This window comes from Lytechinus variegatus, chromosome 12 (genome assembly GCF_018143015.1).
Source record: "Lytechinus variegatus isolate NC3 chromosome 12, Lvar_3.0, whole genome shotgun sequence".
In the NCBI taxonomy this organism is placed as follows: domain Eukaryota; kingdom Metazoa; phylum Echinodermata; class Echinoidea; order Temnopleuroida; family Toxopneustidae; genus Lytechinus; species Lytechinus variegatus.
The window spans coordinates 10294342-10315791 of record NC_054751.1 but is presented as its reverse complement, the minus strand read 5'-3'; the positions used below and the strand labels follow the sequence as shown (position 1 = coordinate 10315791).

Here is a 21450-nt window from a genome sequence, read left to right as displayed (position 1 = left end):
GGGGGGCAAAATCCCGAAGGGGGCACGATATTTTTTTACAGCGTGAGATACCGAAGCGATCGAGCGGAGGGTGTGGGACCCCCCTACGGTAAGGTCTTTGTGTAAAAACTGAGTATAAAAGTTGCGTTTCTAAGAGCGTTCAAAAATAAATTTCTTGAAATTCAAACATAGAATTCACTACGAAAGACCATACTCACAATTTATGAGAATATATGAAATCTACGCGCCAAACGATCGCTTAAGAATAAGTTTTTTTTGTGTCTGATCAATGAAATTCTATATATTGACTCAAAATACCAGAAATTACATTTTTCATGCAATATCCTTTCAGTAATATTTATATGTACATTTACATAAACGGACGACACGAGAGAGCACAATCATCATAAGTTTCAAGTAATTCCTGTCAGAACAAGGAGCGTATTAAGCAGAAGAAGCGCAACAACAGAAACAAAATAAATTCTAATGAATGTCTTTTCAAGTTCAAAATGTCATACTGTTTTGACGTGGCAGACGTCAATAAGCACTTAAATACCCATTCTATGCAAATCATTTCTGACATCAGCATTGGAGATAGTCCCTGATTATCCATGCATGGGCAATACATTTCATATTTTGTAACTGAAGGAAAAAGAAATATGTCAAGCTTAATTGTCTAACAATTTAAAACTTTTCTGAAAATCATTAAAGTTTAAAACATTCATTACTCGATTTATGTGTTTCCTTTTGCATGTTTTGTATGGCTGGGAAGCACTTTTAGATGACCCCTTCAAAATCTTCTTTTTTCTTTACATATTTTCTGGGGAAAATGTGACCATAACTAGGAAATGATGATTATCAAATTCCAGGAAATATTCATTTGTAAATAATCATGAACTGATTAAAGGGATGGTCCGGGCTGAAAAAATTATATCTTAATACATAGAGTAGAATTCACTGAGCAAAATGCCGAAAATTTCATCAAAATCGGATAACAGATAATAAAGTTATTGACGTTTAAAATTTAGCAATATTTTGTGAAAAACAGTCGTCATGAATATTAATTAGGTGGGCTGATGATGTCACATCTCCACTTTCTGTTTTCTTATGTTATTAAATAAAATCATATTTTTTCATTATTTCATACTTGTGTGAATACTATGTCTCCCTCATAATGAAATAAGTTGCAGCAATAAATATCTAATGCACTAAATCGGATGTCAATCCAATTTTTCTAGTTCTTGGAGGGAAAAAAATGTGAATAAACCTATTTTCATATAATAAAATACAAAAGAACAAGTGAAGATGTGACATCAACAGCCCACCTAATGAATATACTTGACGACTGTTTTCACAAAATATTGCTAAACTTTTTTAAATTCAATAAATTTGTTTTTGTTATCCGATTTTGATGAAATTTTCAACATTTTGCTCACTGAATTCTACTCTAACTATAAATGCTTTCAGCCCGGACCATCTCTTTAACAAACTACCGCAGTTCATAATGTACATTATGTAACATTATTAGAAGAATACAATTACATTCTAATAGCAGATGATAATATGGTTGTCGGTACACCATGTGGAGTTTTCGAAAAAGTAGATAGAGGAAGAAGTGAAATCGATAGGGGAGGAAGTGAACAGTTGATAGTCGAGTAATATTTTGTTTAAATGCGCGTAGTCCTGAAAAAGACAGTAAACCTGAAAAGGTAGAAGAGGATTGAGTATTTGATAAATAAGTACTCCTGCTCTGCACTCCATTCGCCGACTCGAGCTAGCGTCTTCTCATTTATCCAATAATCCAACTACTCAAGCCTCTTTAACTCTTTAAAGGTAAATGCTAGTTTTGGTAACGATATCAAAATGAGTTCGTACAGAATCCAATGAAATGACCACTAAAGTGTCTGTTTGTATAAATAAAACGCATGTGCCAAAGGATTCTGGAAGAAATTGTGTAATTATTGAGAAATCAGCAAATAAGCACGGGATTCGGGTAGGGCGTCGGGCCCGACGCCCTAAGCAATAATTATACATTGTCCCACGTACGCTTATCTGTGTTGGGGATTTTCGGTGTGAACATTTTTCAGCGTAGATTTCAAGATTTCACAAAGTCCAGTTAAGGTAACTGTACCAGATCTAGATCCTCGATGATATACTGGCAATTGAGCCTTGTTTTACAGACTTTCTCATGAAATCAGTGTTAACTGCAACTACTGGAATTTCTCTTTAACCGTCTCTGTTTCAGATTCCATATGTTGCTCGAGTAACTTGCGTTTAAAACGCGCGTTAGTGATATCGAGTCCGGTCTGAGCGTTTCTTGGCGACCGCGCGTTTGTTAGCCGACACAGCCAGCATTGCATTGTTGAACCACTTTCAATTTGCCATTCGGTTTTAGTCTGAAATGTATTCATTAAAAGGTTAAACGTTATCACACTGTAATAAGATGGAAAAGGGCTTCTCAAAGGTATGTTTCACAGAGGGACATGTTCGTCAAAAGACGCGAGGCTTACTATGATTATGTAATTGCCCCGTCAGGGGCGAAATTTTTTCATTTTTGACAATGGAAATGACAATTTTTAGGCAGAAAAGTGCCTTCATCGTTTACTTTTGTCCTTGAATAATTCATCATTTTTTTCTTCAGGGGGGGCACGTGGGGGGGGGGGCAAAATCTCGTTTTGCCCCCCCAAAATTTTATTTGGGGGGCAAGTGCCCCCCTGCCCCCCCGCTTCCGGCGCCCTTGAGTTGAGGAGTGTGGACGATTTGATGGCTTCTTCAGGGAGTTTATTCAAGCTATTAGTAAGTCTTTTGCTAAAGAAAATGTTTCCTAATATCCAGTCTGAAATGAGTTATTTTTTAGCTTTTGAGAATGACCTGTGGTACAGTGATATCACGGAGGAAAGGGTTTTCTCATGGGGGGTGGGTGCAATATGGCTATCAACGCTTTGTTTGTTTCATACGATTCTACGATAAATGCATGAATTGAATTGACCTACATAATCAAATTGTATTTTGATTATTTTAATTCAGAATATAACGGTCTTCTTTTGGGTGATAACGGTTATAAGAAAAGAACACAAAGATTATCTAAATGTCATAAGAGTACAATTTATTCACTTAATAAGCACATTGATGAAAAGTCATTTAAAAATACCTCTGTAGAGTAAAAATATTAAATATCAATACATCACCTCCAATAGACCAGTTCATTGTTAGCCTCTGTGCAAAATGACATCTGATAACTACACTGATAAAATAAAATGAACTAAAATAAAAGGAGTTCCTGCAGCAGAGTCTCGAGAACACCTGTAATCTTACCAGATTGCGTAATCTTACATTATATCATGTAAAATTACAAGAAATTGGCATTTGGTGTATGGAACCTACTAATTTCCTTAAATAAAACACAATTTTCCCCCTTTTTAAACAGACCTGTTCTGATAAATTGTAGAAAAAAAACATGTTTTATGAATTTACAGAATGATTAGGTTATTGCTTTCTGCAAAATCTTGGTTTTTTCCTGTAAAATCAGGGTTTATTTAACAGTGTATCTACTTTTTAACATAGACCTATATTCACACTGTAAAAACTGTGGTGTTAAAACTGACGCCAATCGGTGTTAATAGAGGACCACACCCTGAGGTGTTAAAATAACACCCTAGAGATTACACATAACACCAAAGAGTGTAAATGTAACAACCATAGGTGTTGTAAAAACACCTATAGGTGTAAAACTAACACCACCAATTTAACACCGGCGTAAAATAACTGGTGTGGTCCTCTATGTACACCGGTTAACGCCACAGTTTTTGCTATGTACATGGTCACACACAAAGTAGACTTAGTTAGCTTTTAATTCTCTTTTAATTCGTATGGAATATTAAACTCATTCCTGAGACATCCATGTCAGGGCAGCTATAAATATCCGATGTGTATTTTATAAACCTGTTCATAAATTTCGAATGACTTTAGGCAAGCACGACTGGTTACCCTTTCTCGTGCTAAATGATACATTCCTATGTAAATGACTTAACACCTAAGAACATGTTCCAGTTGTGCGTAAAGTCGTGCATAATTTAACAAGACAGCTTTATGTAACACCACATGTATCTGCACTTTATATGCTCGATGTTAAGCATCCAGTTTGCAGGAATGTGTTGCTATGTCAGACCCTCCTGCAATACTTTACTCTCTGTGATTATAGAGCTCAGATCAAAATGACTGTTATCTGCACATGCTAAGATTGCCATATCTACGAACTGGTTTATTAGATGAGCAGTTCAGACTATAATTATTCTAAATAGATTTCAAGTATTCTAAATATATTTAATACGTTTCATAGTTAAAAAAAACGTGTAAAAATATACTCTTTGCTATGTAACAAAAAGATCATATCATAATACGACCCTGAACAATCCTCAGCTGCAGTAATGATTCCATAGTCCGACAGCTTTACGGCATGTACAGTGTTAACCATGGTGACAAAACGTGTTTTGTCGGACATGCTAACTGGTGTGTTTCTTGTCGTTCATTTCAGAACATATCACCCCCGTGATCATTGAACGTAGTATAGAATTCAATCAATTCAAATTTTATTTTTATTTTGCTCTCTGCATAACATGATTATAATCGTGATAAAATACATGGGATCAAAGTTTACATAACATCAAATACATATAAGTTTACAATCAAGCATTGAGAGGGAAGCAGCCAAAAAGGGGGAAAATATCCTTATAAAACGGCTGACCGTCCGACGGCTGATAAGAATAATAATCATTGACAATATAAAAAGTAACAAAATATAAAAAAACAATTAGAAGATATTAAAAAGGCATAGAGACACAAGTGGTGATAATTAGATTATATATTAAAAGATATTTACAAACAGGTTTAATTATCAATTATGAAATTTCGGAAGTTACGTTTGAATAATAAAAGAACAAGATGTTTTCAAATTAAACGGCAAAGAATTCCAAAGTACTGGGCCACAAAAGAAACTATATTTATGAGAAAGGCAAGTTCTTACTTTAGGAAAGTGGAAGTTTGCAGCATTTCTAGTAGCTGTATTCATGAATATTATAATTCAGTGATTTAAAACAGTTCAATAAAAACGCTGGAAAAGGTCCTTTAGAACGTAAATACATAAAAAGTCCCATTTCATACTTGTACATATCACAAATATTTAAAAATTTTAGTGAATGAAACATAAGATAAGAATGGGCGTAATTAGGGGAGTTGTTAACAATTCTGACTGCACGTTTTTGAAGTTTGTGTAATCTTCCTAAATAAATATTCGCAGCACTTCCCCAAGCAAGAATGCCATAATTTAAAAATGGTGAAATAATAGCACATACAGCATCTTTAAAATATTTGGTGGAAAATTATGCAATTTGTACATTATGCCTATGTTCTTAGATATCTTATTGCAGATGACATCAATATGATTTAACCACGTTAATTTGTCAATTATGACACCAAGAAATTTTAAAAATAAAACTTCTTTTATTATTGAACCATAAAATTTCAAAATAATTTATTTTCTTATTTGTAAATATCATAAAGTTAGTTTTAGAAGCATTGAGGGATAATTTGTTCAAGTATAACCAATCGGTAACCTTCTGTAATTCCTCATTAAATTCTGTTTGCAACGTCTGTAAATCCTTGTAGGATATGAATATACTGGTGTCATCTGCGAATAAGATATATTTAAGTTTACCGGATACATTGCACATGTAATTAATATATAAAAGGAATAAGAGAGGTCCAAGTATCGAACCTAAACGATCATACAAAACTATGACCAAAACATAACAGCTAGAGATAAGACGAAAACACAAGCAGCTACAAGTTTAATCGATAGCATCCTGCCTCCCTGTAATCCTTCCAAACGCGACAAAGCTCTTGGACGAACCGTTCTCAATGTAATTCCATGTATCAAATCATCTCCGCTCTGTAGTATTCTCCGACGCGCATCGGGCTTCGAGTGTGGACCAACCAATCTAAACCATGACGGGAAGGCCGGTCCGAAGAAGAACCGGTAAGCCAGTTTAGGATCCGACACCAACAGATTCCAGAAACTTGGTCGAGCTCCGATGGCTTTAGCGAGCTCGTCGTTGTATTTCGTCGGATGGATCTGGAAAAGTACAAGGCGAGATTTCATGTGCCAATCAAAGCCAGGTGCAAGATAAAAAATTGGATTTTCAAATTTTGTCGGTAACAAGCTATCATTAAATTTATCAGTAGTAATCCTTTACAAATATACTTTAAGATTATAGGTAAACATTACTTTGTAGATTTTGGGAACATACCATTTCTAATACAAATAAATAACCCTACAAAATAACAGTACGTCCGCAGTCAGTTTTCAAGACCCAAACGTAGAAAAGGGCAATATTAGTCCTGAAGCTAGACCATCGGTTTATAAACCAATTCCGTATGGTTTCACTTTATGGACTACACCCTTTCCAAATGCGAGTGCCTTTACAATGGATAGTGTCAGAGGGGTACTAAACTCTGATAACTTATACCTTCGGCTTATCTTCATTGTACTGCTGAAGCACAGCATCCCTTCTTCTCTTGACATCCGCAAGCATCTCCGAAGCACTCGGTAGTTGCAACTCTTTCTTGAACATCTTCACTGCAAACCGACTTTGCAGTTCTGCTGTTGGACCTAGTGTCCCACGTGTCATAACGTAACCAATGGCGGCCAATGTTGGGTGCTCAAGTCTTGGCGGCACGACATGTAAGTACAAATCTAATTGGCTGGAACTACCTGCAAAGGACAATCATGGTTCCGTGAGTTCAAGCAACGTCTCGGTTAATCATGGATCTTTCGAATTTTCTTGAGCGGTGATAATTTTGCTCTTGCCTATGTTATCAGAATTCTCTGCATGTCCCGATCACGTTCAAGTGACTCCAGGGGGGCAACTAAGGACAACCACACATAGGCCAAAATACAACTCATATATTAAAAAAAAGTGGTAAAGCAGAAGGAGAAAATTAAAATGGAGAAGAAATGAGTTTTTAAAATGATGATCATATTTAGAATAATTTTTGAAAATGAGGGTTTTAATAACCAAATGATTAATGTTACACTCTACTGGTGTCACACCCAAGTCAACCCAAGAGGACATACAATAAATTCTCGCAACCAATTGTCACACCCAAGCAACTCAAGAGGACATTAAATGAATTACATGAACAATAAAAATACAGTTTAAAGAATTTATTAAAACTGTATTCAGGTTCTTGTAGAACAATGATTCAATGGCTTTGTTTCTGAGTACAAATAACATAAGATAAAAGTCTTTGGAATAACATACAAAGTAACCCACTTTATAAGGTGATATAATCACTCCAGTTCAATGTTCATTGATACTGACGAATCGTTACATAATTACATCATCTGTCGACGGAACTGTCTTCCCTCAGACTCTCTTTACAAATCTTGTCCATTGCGGGATTTGACAGTCATAATCATGGTGGATCCGAAGATGGGACCGGAACGGCTACTGGAATGGCGGTTGGAACCAAACTCAGAACCAGAATTGGAATAACCAGTGGAACGACCAGTGGAATAGGAATCGGAAACGGAATCCGAACGGAATCAGAACCCATCTAAAAACAAACATTACCCAAACTATGAATAATCTAAGGAATAATAATATCTTCACATCTTCACAATATTGAGATATATATATATACTTCCCTAGATTAATTCTCGACTGTATACTATAAACAATCTAAGGAATATTATCTGTAAATCTTCACAATATTCATACAGGTGATTCCCTAGATTAATTCCAGTATTAAAAGGAATAATTTCTTCCAATCTTCATAATACTCATATGTCTTTAATCTCACATCAGTCCTCAAAATGTTTTACATATAACAAGAAAAATGACTCCTTCCTAAAAAGCATTTCTTTTAGTACAAAATCCTTTCTGATTTCTGAGATTCAAAAGTTACTAAATCTGTGTCCTGGAATAACTCAACTCCTTCACATTAATTATTAATTAACATGACATTAATTAAATAGGAGATAGTTTTAGTATAAACGAATACTCTTCTATTTTATATAGAATTCAAAGGTCCCTTTTAATGACCTTGCCTTTCTCAATGACACAATCATAATATAAAATGAACAGTAATCAAAAATCATTTTCACTTACAGTTTGACGTCTGTGACTAAAGGCAGGAAATCATCAGGAAGGCCTCAATTCTCAGCAGTCATGTTCTTGATGCTTAAAATTGAAAATGCAGCGCTATCTGCCCTAAATCCAAGTCTAAAACTTCAATTTTCTAATAGCATTTCTGAACCAATGACCCATAGGTCCTCCCTGTTTGACTTCTGAGCAGATAGTGAGGCCTGAGTGCTTGGTAAGGCAACACACCCAATGCAAAAATGTTACACCTGTTAAGCCAGGGAGAGTGCACTGGAGCCTAACAATGGTTTATTCAGTCCAGGACTTAATTGAGCATAACAATAGGGGATAGCATAGGAGCATAGCAAAGTTTGAATCCTTAACATCACCCCCTCCTTAAGAAAATATATTATATTTACATTATGATTCAATCTATCCCTAACAGTTTTGACTGAAAACAAACTAATATAAGCTATATTGCTTGATTCTTACAGAAAAATCTGCTTAAAAGTAACTATACTTAATCTTAACCTTAAACTGCCCTGCTTAAGAAATCCGCGCCAACATTTTCTGAACCTGGTATAGACTCAATATGGAACCTGTAGGGTTGAAGAGCAAGGGACCACCTCATGATCCTACTATTTGTCGACTTAGACTGATTGAGGTAGACTAGAGGTTTGTGGTCCGTCTCCAGTATGAACTCTCGTCCATCTAAGTATACCTGGAACTTGCCGATTCCCCATACAATCGCAAGACATTCGCGTTCGATCGCTGAGTACGCTTGCTCTCGTGCAAGTAACTTCCTGCTGGCATATGCGACAGGGCATTTTCCTTCTTCTTTCTCTTGAAGGAGAACTGCTCCGATACCTGTTGCTGAGGCATCAGTGCGGATGATGAATGGCTTAGCAACATCAGCTAAGCAAAGGATTGGAGCTGTCGACAAACAGTCTTTCAACTGCTGAAATGCTTTCTTGTCTGCTTCACTCCAAATGAGCTTGTTTGGTTGACGGCCTTTCGTCTTGTCAGTCAGAGGGGTGGCGATTGATGCAAAATTCGGGATGAATTTTCGGTAGAAGTTCACCATCCCAATGAAAGATCTCATCTGCTTCTTGGTCTCTGGTAGTGGAGCATCGCGTACCTTCTCCACCTTATCTTGCATCGGTTGAAGCTTGTCCTCTCCCACGATGTGACCTAGAAATTCAATCTGGTTACATCCTATTTGACACTTACTTGGTCGTGCCGTCAAACCAGATGTACGAAGTCTGTCGAATACTTCTCTCAGAACACGGAGATGCTCCTCCCATGTTCTAGTATGGATGAGTATGTCATCCAAGTAATTGTGAATGCTGGACATACCATTGAGTAGTGACCTCATAACCCGACTAAATGTCGCCGGCGCATTCACAAGGCCGAATGGCATCCTACGAAATTGGTATAGCCCGCTCGGACTACGGAAAGCGGTCTTTTCCTTGGCATCATTTGACAAGGGGATTTGCCAATACCCTTTGGATAAATCCACTTTCGAGAAATATCTACACCCTGAAAGACTCGAGAAAATCTCTTCAGTATTGGGAATAGGCTCCGCATCGAACACTGTAACTCGATTCAACCGACGAAAATCCACGCAGAATCGATTAGTCCCATCAGATTTCTTTACTAACACGATAGGTGAAGAATAGGGAGACTCAGATTGCTCGATAACGTCCATATCTAGCATCTTCTTGACTTCTTCTTCGATTGTGTTCCTGCGAGCATGGGGTGTAGGATATGGTCGCTGACGCACAGGTTCGTCTGTAGTCAACTTGAGTGAATGAGTGCCTATCTTGCACTCTCCTGGAAGATCAGTAAGGACCTCCTTGTAACCCTGTAACAAAGACTTTACCTCACTCTTCTGTTCTTGAGATAAGTTCAAGCACACCGAGACATCTTCAATTGTCTCCGTCGCTTCTAGCGGAGGGAGTTGAATACCAAGTGACTTCGGTTTCTCCATCACAGGACTTTCTCCATCGTCGTCATCTTCAGTGACAACAGTAGCTTGAGCTCCGATCTCTGGATCTTCCCTATTAGTAGAAGACTCTTCACGTTCGTCGTCTTCATCTCTGCTGATATAACGCTTCAACAGATTAGCATGGAAAGTCTTTAGCTTTCCGTTGATGTCCAACCTATAATCCTGATCACTGAGTTTGTGCATAACAGTGAACGGACCTTTCCACTGTACTAACAATTTGTTGTGTTCAGTGGGTAACAACAACAAGACTTGATCTCCAACCTGAAATCTTCTCTCCCTACTCTTCAAGTTGTAGTACTTTGAACTTCTTTCCATCGACTTCTTCAGCTCTTGCTGTGCTACTTCCAATGTCGATTCTAGTCGTTCCCTCAGCTCGACTACATACTGGTAGGTTGATTTCAACTCCTCATTCTGTTGCTTACCAGTCCAAAGTTCCTTGAGAATCATTAAGGGTCCTCTGACGGTACGTCCATACAGGAGCTCGAACGGTGAGAAACCCATTGAAGCCTGTGGAGCCTCTCTGTAGGCGAACAAAATAGGAGCAAGATACCGATCCCAATCAGAGGGACGGTCTGAACAAATTCTACGGAGAATCTTCTTCAACGTGCCATTAAACCGCTCGACAAGCCCGTTGCAGGCGGGGTGATATGGGGTCGTGGTCATTCGCTTTATAGAAAGCAACTTCCCAATATCTCTCATAAGATCAGAGGTAAACTGGGTACCCTGGTCTGACAAAATCTCCTGTGGTACACCGACTCTGGAGAATATCTGAACAAGTGCCTCTGCAACTGTAGTTGTCTCTATGTTGGGCAAGGCTACCGCCTCTGGGTACCTTGTGGCACAGTCGACTACGGTAAGAATATACCTATTCTTCCGTGAAGTGATTGGCTGTATTGGTCCTACCAAATCAACAGCAATCCTCTTAAAAGGAACGTCGATAACTGGCATCTTACCAAGAGGAACACGAGGGACTCTGCCCTTGCTGATGGTTCGTTGGCAGATGTCACATGACTGACAAAATCTACTTACATCGGCCTGTAAACCTGGCCAAAAGAAACTCAGCATTATCTTATCCGACGTTTTCTTGACACCTTGGTGTCCGCCCATGATCCCTTCATGTGCTAACTTCATAACAGCTTTCCGATATGGCTTCGGCACAACAAGCTGTACAACCTGGTTTCCATCCGCAACACTGTTTGGTTGGAATACTCTGTGCAGCAAACCATCCTGTAGGAGAAAAGTAGAATTTTTCCTATCTGTCTTACTGCCATCCTCCGACTCAGCAAGCTCTCTTGCCTTCTTGAGTGTGGGATCTGCTAACTGCGCTTCCTTGATATCGTCAGGGGAAACGTCTGGTAGGGGAGACATCACCTTCAGTGGAGCCTGCTTTCGCTCAGCAGCTTTCACTTGTGACCTCGTCTCAACTGCCATCCCGACTTCTGATGAAGGGTGAACTCTACCATCACTGTCTGAGTCTGAAATTCCCCATTTCGGATTCGGCGCATCTGGTGGAAGAACATTCTGGATATTTCCTAGAATAACATCAAACACTGGAGCTTTCATACACAAAGCTACAACGCATCCTACATAAAAAGGACAATCAAGATGAATCTTAGCAGTAGGATACCAACGTGCAGTACCATCAATGAGAATACAGAGCTTGTATTTCCCTGTCATCTGCTCCTTGTTAACTAGTTTCTTCCGAATCACAACACAAGTACACCCTGTGTCTCTAAGAACAGAAACTGTCTCAGAATTAACAGTTCCATTAGTAACTGGCATTAGTGAGCGTAACTTACTTTTACAAGTCGCACATAACTCTAGAACTCTCCTCTTCCTTTGTTTCCTTGAAGGTCTAGCCTGCTCCATGCCTGTGGCAGACATCATGACAAACAGCCCACTCTCGATCTGAGACATGCTATTGTCAGCATCTAAAACTTTGGGAGAAGAACATGTGGGACATGAAAAACATAAGTCTCTACTCGCCTCATTATCTCCATCATGAGATTTAGTCTTAACTGAAGACTTCTTCTGTTTATAGGTCTTGGTACCTATATCTACAAAACTTCCACCCTTCTCAGGTTTTGGTTTAGAACTTGACTTACAATTTCTTGCAAGATGACCCATTTGGTCACACAAATAACATGGCCCAATTGGCTTTCGACTCTTAGGCTTTTCCTTATGAAAAGCTTCACTCTTGTTTTCAGACTTATGAGGTGTCATTACTTTGGTGTCCTTTCTGGGACCCTTGAAATGACCACCGTGTGCTGAAATATAAATCTGAGCAGCATCAGTCATATCCCTAGTAGTCTGTGGAGTACGCTCTCTCAAATAAATAGCTAATCCTGGATTAATCTGCTCAAGAAACTGCTGTCTAATTATCAAATCTTTCAATCCCTCAAATGATTTATCTGTGTCTGTAAGATCTACCCATCTTTCGAAATAGTGTTCTAACCTTGCCATAAACTGACCAGCAGATTCTCCTGTCTCTGGTGTTGCTCTGTAGAACTTCTTTCGGAAGTCATCTGCAGACATCTGATATCTACGAAGGAGGGCGTCCTTGAGAGTGGAATAATTAGCAGCTTCATCTGGTGCCAGCCTACTGTAGACCTCCAAAGCCTTCCCTTGTAGAAGTGCACCTAAATTAATAGCCCAACAATCTGTTGGCCATCTCTGACTGTTAGCGTATCGTTCAAAACGCTCTAAGTATGCGTCTATGTTGTCTCTACTTTCATCAAAGTGAGGTAACTTTGGGATTTTTGTCAAACTATGGGTTCCATTCCTAATATCTCCTAACTGAGATTCATTACCTTTTTTAGCCTGTTCAAGAACTATCTGTTTATCTAGAATATTTTCCTCTAATTTCTTCAACTCAATTTCTTGTTTCCTATCTTCCCTAACAGCTGCTCTTTCTTCTCGTGCCTTTTGTTCCCTATCCTTAATGAACTCAAACAAGTCTTCACCTGCTAAACCTAATTCCTTACCCAAGTTAATCAATTTTTCATCAATAACATCCATAATGAAATCTCAACCAGGTAGGACTATGGTATCAATAATTGATATCTCTATGTAAGAGATTGAACGTTTCCAAAACGCGCATATGCAGAATTGTTATTCTTACCAAAGCATCAAGAACACCTTCTGCCGACTTGAAGACTTGCCTTTGATTCCTGTCCTGCAGCACAGAATCACAAATATTCCAACTGTATACAGAGAACAATAAACCATGGAAGAGAAGTAGCATACAATGTAAGGTCAAAGTTATTCATATGTAAACATTCTATAGCTCCAATGATGCGTGTATAGTATTCAACATATATTAAACATCACTAAGCAATCCTAATATTTCATAAGAGTATTTAAACACTTTGTACTAGGAAACCTATCAAAAGATTATATTCCACTAAAAGAAAATCCTTTCTATGCAAATACAACTTAGAGGACAATCTATTCCATGAGAGATAAACATTACAAAACAGCTAGATTAATTTTGCAAGAGCTAATAATTGATATAAAAGCCAATACTAATTTGCAAGAGGTAAACCTCCTAGAAAAGCCAAACAATTTTGCGAGAGGTAAACCTCATAATATCCAAAGTAATTTTGCGAGAGGTAAACCTCATAATATCCAAAGTAATTTTGCGAGAGGTCCCGGGTTCGACTCCCGGACAAGCCCCCAATTGTCACACCCAAGTCAACCCAAGAGGACATACAATAAATTCTCGCAACCAATTGTCACACCCAAGCAACTCAAGAGGACATTAAATGAATTACATGAACAATAAAAATACAGTTTAAAGAATTTATTAAAACTGTATTCAGGTTCTTGTAGAACAATGATTCAATGGCTTTGTTTCTGAGTACAAATAACATAAGATAAAAGTCTTTGGAATAACATACAAAGTAACCCACTTTATAAGGTGATATAATCACTCCAGTTCAATGTTCATTGATACTGACGAATCGTTACATAATTACATCATCTGTCGACGGAACTGTCTTCCCTCAGACTCTCTTTACAAATCTTGTCCATTGCGGGATTTGACAGTCATAATCATGGTGGATCCGAAGATGGGACCGGAACGGCTACTGGAATGGCGGTTGGAACCAAACTCAGAACCAGAATTGGAATAACCAGTGGAACGACCAGTGGAATCGGAATCGGAATCGGAATCAGAACCAGAATCAGAACCCATCTAAAAACAAACATTACCCAAACTATGAATAATCTAAGGAATAATAATATCTTCACATCTTCACAATATTGAGATATATATATATATATACTTCCCTAGATTAATTCTCGACTGTATACTATAAACAATCTAAGGAATATTATCTGTAAATCTTTACAATATTCATACAGGTGATTCCCTAGATTAATTCCAGTATTAAAAGGAATAATTTCTTCCAATCTTCATAATACTCATATGTCTTTAATCTCACATCAGTCCTCAAAATGTTTTACATATAATAAGAAAAATGACTCCTTCCTAAAAAGCATTTCTTTTAGTACAAAATCCTTTCTGATTTCTGAGATTCAAAAGTTACTAAATCTGTGTCCTGGAATAACTCAACTCCTTCACATTAATTATTAATTAACATGACATTAATTAAATTGGAGATAGTTTTAGTATAAACTCATACTCTTCTATTTTATATAGAATTCAAAGGTCCTTTTAATGACCTTGCCTTTCTCAATGACACAATCATAATATAAAATGAACAGTAATCAAAAATCATTTTCACTTACAGTTTGACGTCTGTGACTAAAGGCAGGAAATCATCAGGAAGGCCTCAATTCTCAGCAGTCATGTTCTTGATGCTTAAAATTGAAAATGCAGCGCTATCTGCCCTAAATCCAAGTCTAAAACTTCAATTTTCTAATAGCATTTCTGAACCAATGACCCATAGGTCCTCCCTGTTTGACTTTCTGAGCAGATAGTGAAGCCTTAGTGCTTGGTAAGGCAACACACCCAATGCAAAAATGTTACACCTGTTAAGCCAGGGAGAGTGCACTGGAGCCTAACAATGGTTTATTCAGTCCAGGACTTAATTGAACATAACAATAGGGGATAGCATAGGAGCATAGCAAAGTTTGAATCCTTAACACTCTACTGGTAAGATTCCTATACAAACACATTTTTGGAAATCTTCTTGCAGGGTACCTTTCCATATAGCTATTGGAAATATGTTTTCTGAAAGGGTAAGGGATTGAAGTGGTTTATTCTCACCTGATATGACATCATCTTTCATATAGATTTTAGGGTTATACCCAGTGGCGAAGACAACATAGTCAACATCCTCCAGCGAAGACCCGTCATCAAAGATTACTTTGGACCCTTCGAACCGTTCGAGCCCACTCCGGACCACCACTTGACCACTCATGATCTTCATCGGGAGTTCATCATTCATCATGATGCTACTGTTGGAAGGAGGAAGGCTTTTCTGAATGCCGAGTGTCTTCCAATCCTGCATCGACTTTATGTTGAGATTGAGGAGACGTTCGTAGAGCCATGGTGGTACCAGGTGTATCCACCGTCGGTTGGCCCACACGTCGGCAGGTTGTTTGGCGACAAGGCGGGGTACGATCCACGCACCATCTCGTAAACTCAGATAAACCTTGAGATTGAGATAGACGGTCGAGATTGACTTATTTTCGTTAACAAAATACAATAAATGCAACAAGGCATAACATTACAGAGTAAATTAGATGAAAGTTGTCCATTGTTAATCACAATAATACAGAGTAACAGGAGGAAGGGAAAGGGTGAACTGAGATTTATCAAATGGGATGAGTACAAGGAAATAGAATGGAGGGGCTTGCAAAAAACCATGCTTGTAGGAGAGGCAAGCCCTTGTGACTTAGTTTAAATACGTAAGCATTTAACACAACCGGTATGTTCAATAACGGTGAGGAACAGAAGACAATCTACAATATTACTAAACAAAATATAACAGTTTAGTAGAATAAGTTAAAGAAAAATAATGGAGATAACATTAAAATAGGAAGAAAGTAATATAGATGCAAAGAAAGGAAAGAACAATGCTAATTTAAAGAGAGAATTCTAATTAACACAAGTGGAATGCCTCTGGCCGTCTCACCTGCATCACGCGGTTCAATATAGCAGCAGTGCTGACTTTGAATACTACTCTAACTCACACAAGATGTTCAGTGATACATGGTTACTCTTATGTCCACTTTTTATGAACGAGACCAATAAACTAACAGAGATATAATGGCTATTCAACAAAAAACCCCAACATAGCCAAAGTTCATTGACCTTGCATGACCTTTGACCTGGATCATGTGACCTGAAACTCGCACAGGATGTTCAGTGATACTTGATTACTCTTATGTACAAGTTTCATGAATCAGATCCATAAACTTTCAAAGTTATGATGATAATTCAACAGATACACCCAATTCGGCCAAAGTTCATTGACCTTTGACCTTGGTCATGTGACCTGAAACGCGCACAGGATGTTCAGTGATATCTGATTACTCATATGTCCAAGTTTAATGATCTAGACTAATAAACTTTCAAAGTTATGATGGTAATTCAACAGATACCCCGATTCGGCCAAAGTTCATTGACCCTAAATGACCTTTGACCTTAATCATGAGACCTGAAACCTGCACAAAATATTCAGTGATGCTTGATTACTATTATGTCCAAGTTTCATGAATCAGATCCATAAACTTTCAAAGTTATGATGGGAATTCAACAGATATCCCCAATTCGGCCAAAGTTCATTGACCCTAAATGACCTTTGACCTTGGTCATGTGACGTGAAACTCATGCAGGATGTTCAGTGATACTTGATTAACCTTATGTCCAAGTTTCATGAACTAGGTCTATATATTTTCTAAGTTATGATGACATTTCAAAAACTTAACCTCAGGTTAAGATTTCGATGTTGATTCCTCCAACATGGTCTAAGTTCATTGACCCTAAATGACCTTTGACCTTGGTCATGTGACATGAAACTCTAATAGGATGTTCAGTAATACTTGATTAACCTTATGGCCAAGTTTCATGAACTAGGTCCATATACTTTCTAAGTTATGATGTCATTTCAAAAACTTAACCTCAGGTTAAGATTTGATGTTGACGCCGCTGCCGCCGCCGTCGCCGCCGCCGTCGGAAAAGCGGCGCCTATAGTCTCACTCTGCTTCGCAGGTGAGACAAAAAACGCTTATGAAAACGTGTGAGCTTGACGAGAGGATAATGTGATTTACTTTTAACGAGTTATTATTTGTACACGATGAGAAACATACTTTTTTTAATCTTCATTACTAAAAACAACCCTTCATAATTATATATTCCATTGAATTTCAACACATGGGTACAAGGGGAAACTGCTGTCCCTTGGAAAAAGTGAAACCCGGCCTTTTTCAAAATCTAGTGTTCATCGTATCTTACGATATAAATCTAGAAGAAACAGAAAAAGAAATCTACATCGCAATAATACAGATGGCGTGTCCCTTTCAAATTTTGTGCCCCAGAAAATTCTTCAATTACTTTGTATTACCTTCTTTGCGTGACTGGTACTCAGCACTGCAACATCACCCGCAGAATGACAAGAACCTTTACCAAAGGAGAAGAAATATAAAGACATGAAAATATACTTTTACATGCATTACAGCGTTCTGGTTCCTTGATTACTCTTCTTGTAATGAAAGAAGACAAGACAACAAATATACATTGCAGATACAAACATCATTTAGCTATCATTTTAACTTTATTTAAAAGAAAAGAAAAATCACCATTCATGTTTATACCTTGGTTACATTTGCTCTACGGCGGCCGTACGTCGAGTCGAAAACAGCCGTTTAATTATTTTTTTTTCGAACCACTTAAATGTAGCTGGTGCAAAAAAATGTTAAAACGGCCGTTTTCGACTTGCCGTATACGGCCGCCGTTTAGCAAATGTGACCAAGGTATAACTATTGTTATCATTATCGCCATTATCATCACTATTGTTATTTATACTATATTGTAAACCAGTAGAAGTACATGGCACTGGGAAGCGGGGTGCTGGGGGTGCTGCGTATATATATATTTTCCATAGGCAGCACCCCCTGGAATTCTGGAAGGTGTGGAAAATTGATAAATATAATAAAAATGACCTTTATCTTGTAGTGAAACACTTTTTTGTTACTTTTCAAATTTCTCGGAATCTAAATGACCTAAATTACCTCAATTTCGTAGTAACAACACCCCTTTTTTGCGTATCAATTTACATCAGCACCCTCACTAAAAAAAAAAAAAACGTTCTCAGGGCCCTGGAGCTGGGGGTGCTGCGTGTATCATTCTCCATTGGCAGCACCCCTGGAATTCTATAGGTGAGAGAAATTTAAATAAAACACAAAAATGCCCCCTTTTAGCTTGTCAAACAATTTCTCGGGACCAAAATGACCTTGGTTTTTTTAGTGTTTTTTAATTTTATTTTTTGCTTTTCAAATTACATCAGAACCCGCAGTTCAAATATCGTTCCCAGGGCCCTACACAACCCCGTGTATTTTCCCCCTGATCTCTAATCCTGTATATAGGAAGGGCACAACCTTGCCATAGGCACCATCAGCTCATGATCAATTCTGAGCTCAAGAACCAGTGACTGAATAGATATTTCTTTATTCGAATCGAATATTTTCACAGGATGTTCTCGATGGCATAATACTAGTCAATGCAGGGGCCTGTTGCAGAAAGAGTTGTCTTTACAAACAACTAAAATCAATCGAAAGTCACTAACCGTGCATCCCATTGGTCTAAAGTCAAGTTTTTATGAGTTACGTTTTTAAGTCTTTCTGCAACTGGTCCCAGATGCCGAAGGGGTCACGTGCCTCGACATTTCCACCAATGAGGAAGAAGGAGCGAGGTTGGTGTGTGAGGAAAGAGCCACGCCCATGTCGCCTGGCCATTTTCTTCTCCTGGTTTCTCACTGGTTCATTTTAATTTTAATAACAAACTTGCCATTTTCACGTTTTTTTATGTTTTTTCTTTCGATGGGAGGGGAGGGCGGGGGTGCTATTCCTGCATGTAGACAGGCTACCCTTTTGCACTCTAGTGCTTGTAGAATCAATCGGTGTCATGAGAATGATACCACCTCAGGTTTAATATGCAACATAGAGTTTGAATGTGACACTAAATAGGCCTGCCTAGTGTTAATTATCAAAATGGAAAGTCTTATAATACGCCAGTGGTTTGACCCAACACCATAAATTTAATACTACAGCGTGTCCCACGAAAAATGCTAATGGCACTCTAGATGGGTATAATAATGGAATTACAACATTCTATTGTTTACATTCTTTACGCCCGGATTACTACAATTATATTTTTTACAATTGGATTAAAGTCTTATGTGATATGATTCCGGTCTAACAAAGATAAGAGCAATATTTCATCACACATCCGGAAACCTTTCCGTCCAAGTTTTGTATTAAGTAGTATGTGTAGTCAGGTTCAGCTAAGTGGTGCAAAATTATTATCATTCATGTTCAGCCATGGGCGTACATCTTCAAGTATTTCCCTTTTTCAGGACTTGGGGGTGACCAATCTATTCATCCCCTCTGATTGCAAGATGAGATCAAGATTGGTTCATGAATTTAAAAATATTTACTTTAATATATTTCCTTGTATTTGTCCTTAAGTTGGCCTATAATCAATCAATCAATCAATCAATCAAATTTATGTTATTATCACATTTAATTAAAGACATCATGCCAATCATTTTAAACCTTCAATTTCGTTTTAAATTTAAGTATCGGTCAGCATGTTGTGGGCCGAAAATCTAAGAAGGAAAAAAAAAATTGAAGACGTGATTGGACTGCGTACTTCATTCAACGCAATAACGAAACTTGGATTGAGAAGTTTTCTGATAAGTTCAGAAAAAAAGGCTCATAGCTCTGTGTTTAATGAATCATATCCAATGAAATTCAAGCCAGATTAATGAAAAAATGCTAATTTACGATTATCAAAATTATATGCAATAGGGTTTAGTAATTTTCACATTATACTCAATCAAAGTGCCATTAACATTTTTTGTGGGACACGCTGTAATATACATTACTTGGTGTGCTTCGTCTTCTTTAAACACCGGCAATGTAGTTTTAACATTGCTGTTTTCTTTAAGAGCACACAAATAAACAATTCATTAGTGACAATATTCCAAATCTGAAGAACAGAAAGTGGCTGTAAACAAAGTCCTTTATCATTGTGATAACCAATTCGGTTCTATTAACTTTTTAAAAACAAATATTAACAGTACGATTCACCCAATTCAAATGTTCATAGCGAAATGCTATATTATCATTGGTGTCTAAGCTTACAATCAAAGCAAAGAGTCGTTCTTATTGTTCAGTTTCCCTAGATGTAGAATTACGATTAAGTAACTGCAGCCCAAATTGGTAGAGCAATGCTTAGATGATATTTCAAGAAGTAAAGTCCAAGAAGCATTTCGGTAGTGTGCCTGTGACAAGAGATTAGCTAATCTCTTTTCACAGGCACACTGGTAACATTTTTAGAGCAATATCGAGTAATGTATACTGACGATATCCAAGGTATTTGGGTAAAAAGTTAATTTTTCCATCAAAAGTTAAAGATAATCGTCCTAATTTCAAATTTTGAATGTTCATCTACAATGAAAACGTATAAATTCATTCACTAGACTCTTTTAGTAAAATATTTTTTTGAATGGTTACAATATTTTCTGCACTTTTTCAGTGCATCTCTTTTTTATCTGTTGTTTTTTGTTTATCAAATTTACATCAGCAACCCCAGTCAAAAATAGTTCATAGGGCCCTGTAGAAGTGTCAGCAATTTCATTACCATAATCACTACTATTTCTATTATGATCCTCATCATATTTTCCATTTTAGCCTTTTCACACTCATCATCATCAGTGGAAAGTTAGCCTTTGATCGATAATTGACTGTGTAAAGCACTTTTTTTTATATTTTGATTTGATAGCTTTATGTTTTTGTATATTTTTATACTATATTCAATTTTAGTTTGATTTTAATAAACGCATGCGAAACGAATGAATTTGAATATAAATTTATTTTTTTATCATAATTACAATCCACGTACCCACCACCACGATTGTTTTATCCATGAACTCCTTCCCGCCTCTGAACTGACCACTGTGTCGTATTTGACCCTTGAACCCACTCATCCCGGGGTAGTCTGGTATGTTGCCCGATGTATATATTCCCGAACACATCATCACGGCATCGAAACTCTGTGGTAAATGATACAGGTGACGAAGTGCAAGTTTACTCATTAAATAGAGGAAACCTGTATTTTGGGTTAATCTG

General features: G+C 37.5%; 1 protein-coding gene across 1 annotated transcript in view; it reads right to left on the bottom strand.

The window, feature by feature from the left end:
• Nucleotides 1-3698: 3698 nt before the first annotated feature.
• The window catches only part of LOC121424842 (flavin-containing monooxygenase 5-like), a 28554-nt gene continuing 10802 nt past the window's right edge, over nucleotides 3699-21450 (bottom strand). Inside the window, exons 4-8 of the mRNA XM_041620645.1 lie at nucleotides 21224-21374; nucleotides 17664-17719; nucleotides 15362-15749; nucleotides 6504-6748; nucleotides 3699-6109 (exon numbers count right to left, since the gene is read on the bottom strand). Of these exons, the coding sequence (XP_041476579.1) occupies nucleotides 5771-6109; nucleotides 6504-6748; nucleotides 15362-15749; nucleotides 17664-17719; nucleotides 21224-21374 (1179 nt within the window). The 3' untranslated portion in view covers nucleotides 3699-5770. The remainder of the gene's footprint in view (nucleotides 6110-6503; nucleotides 6749-15361; nucleotides 15750-17663; nucleotides 17720-21223; nucleotides 21375-21450) is intronic.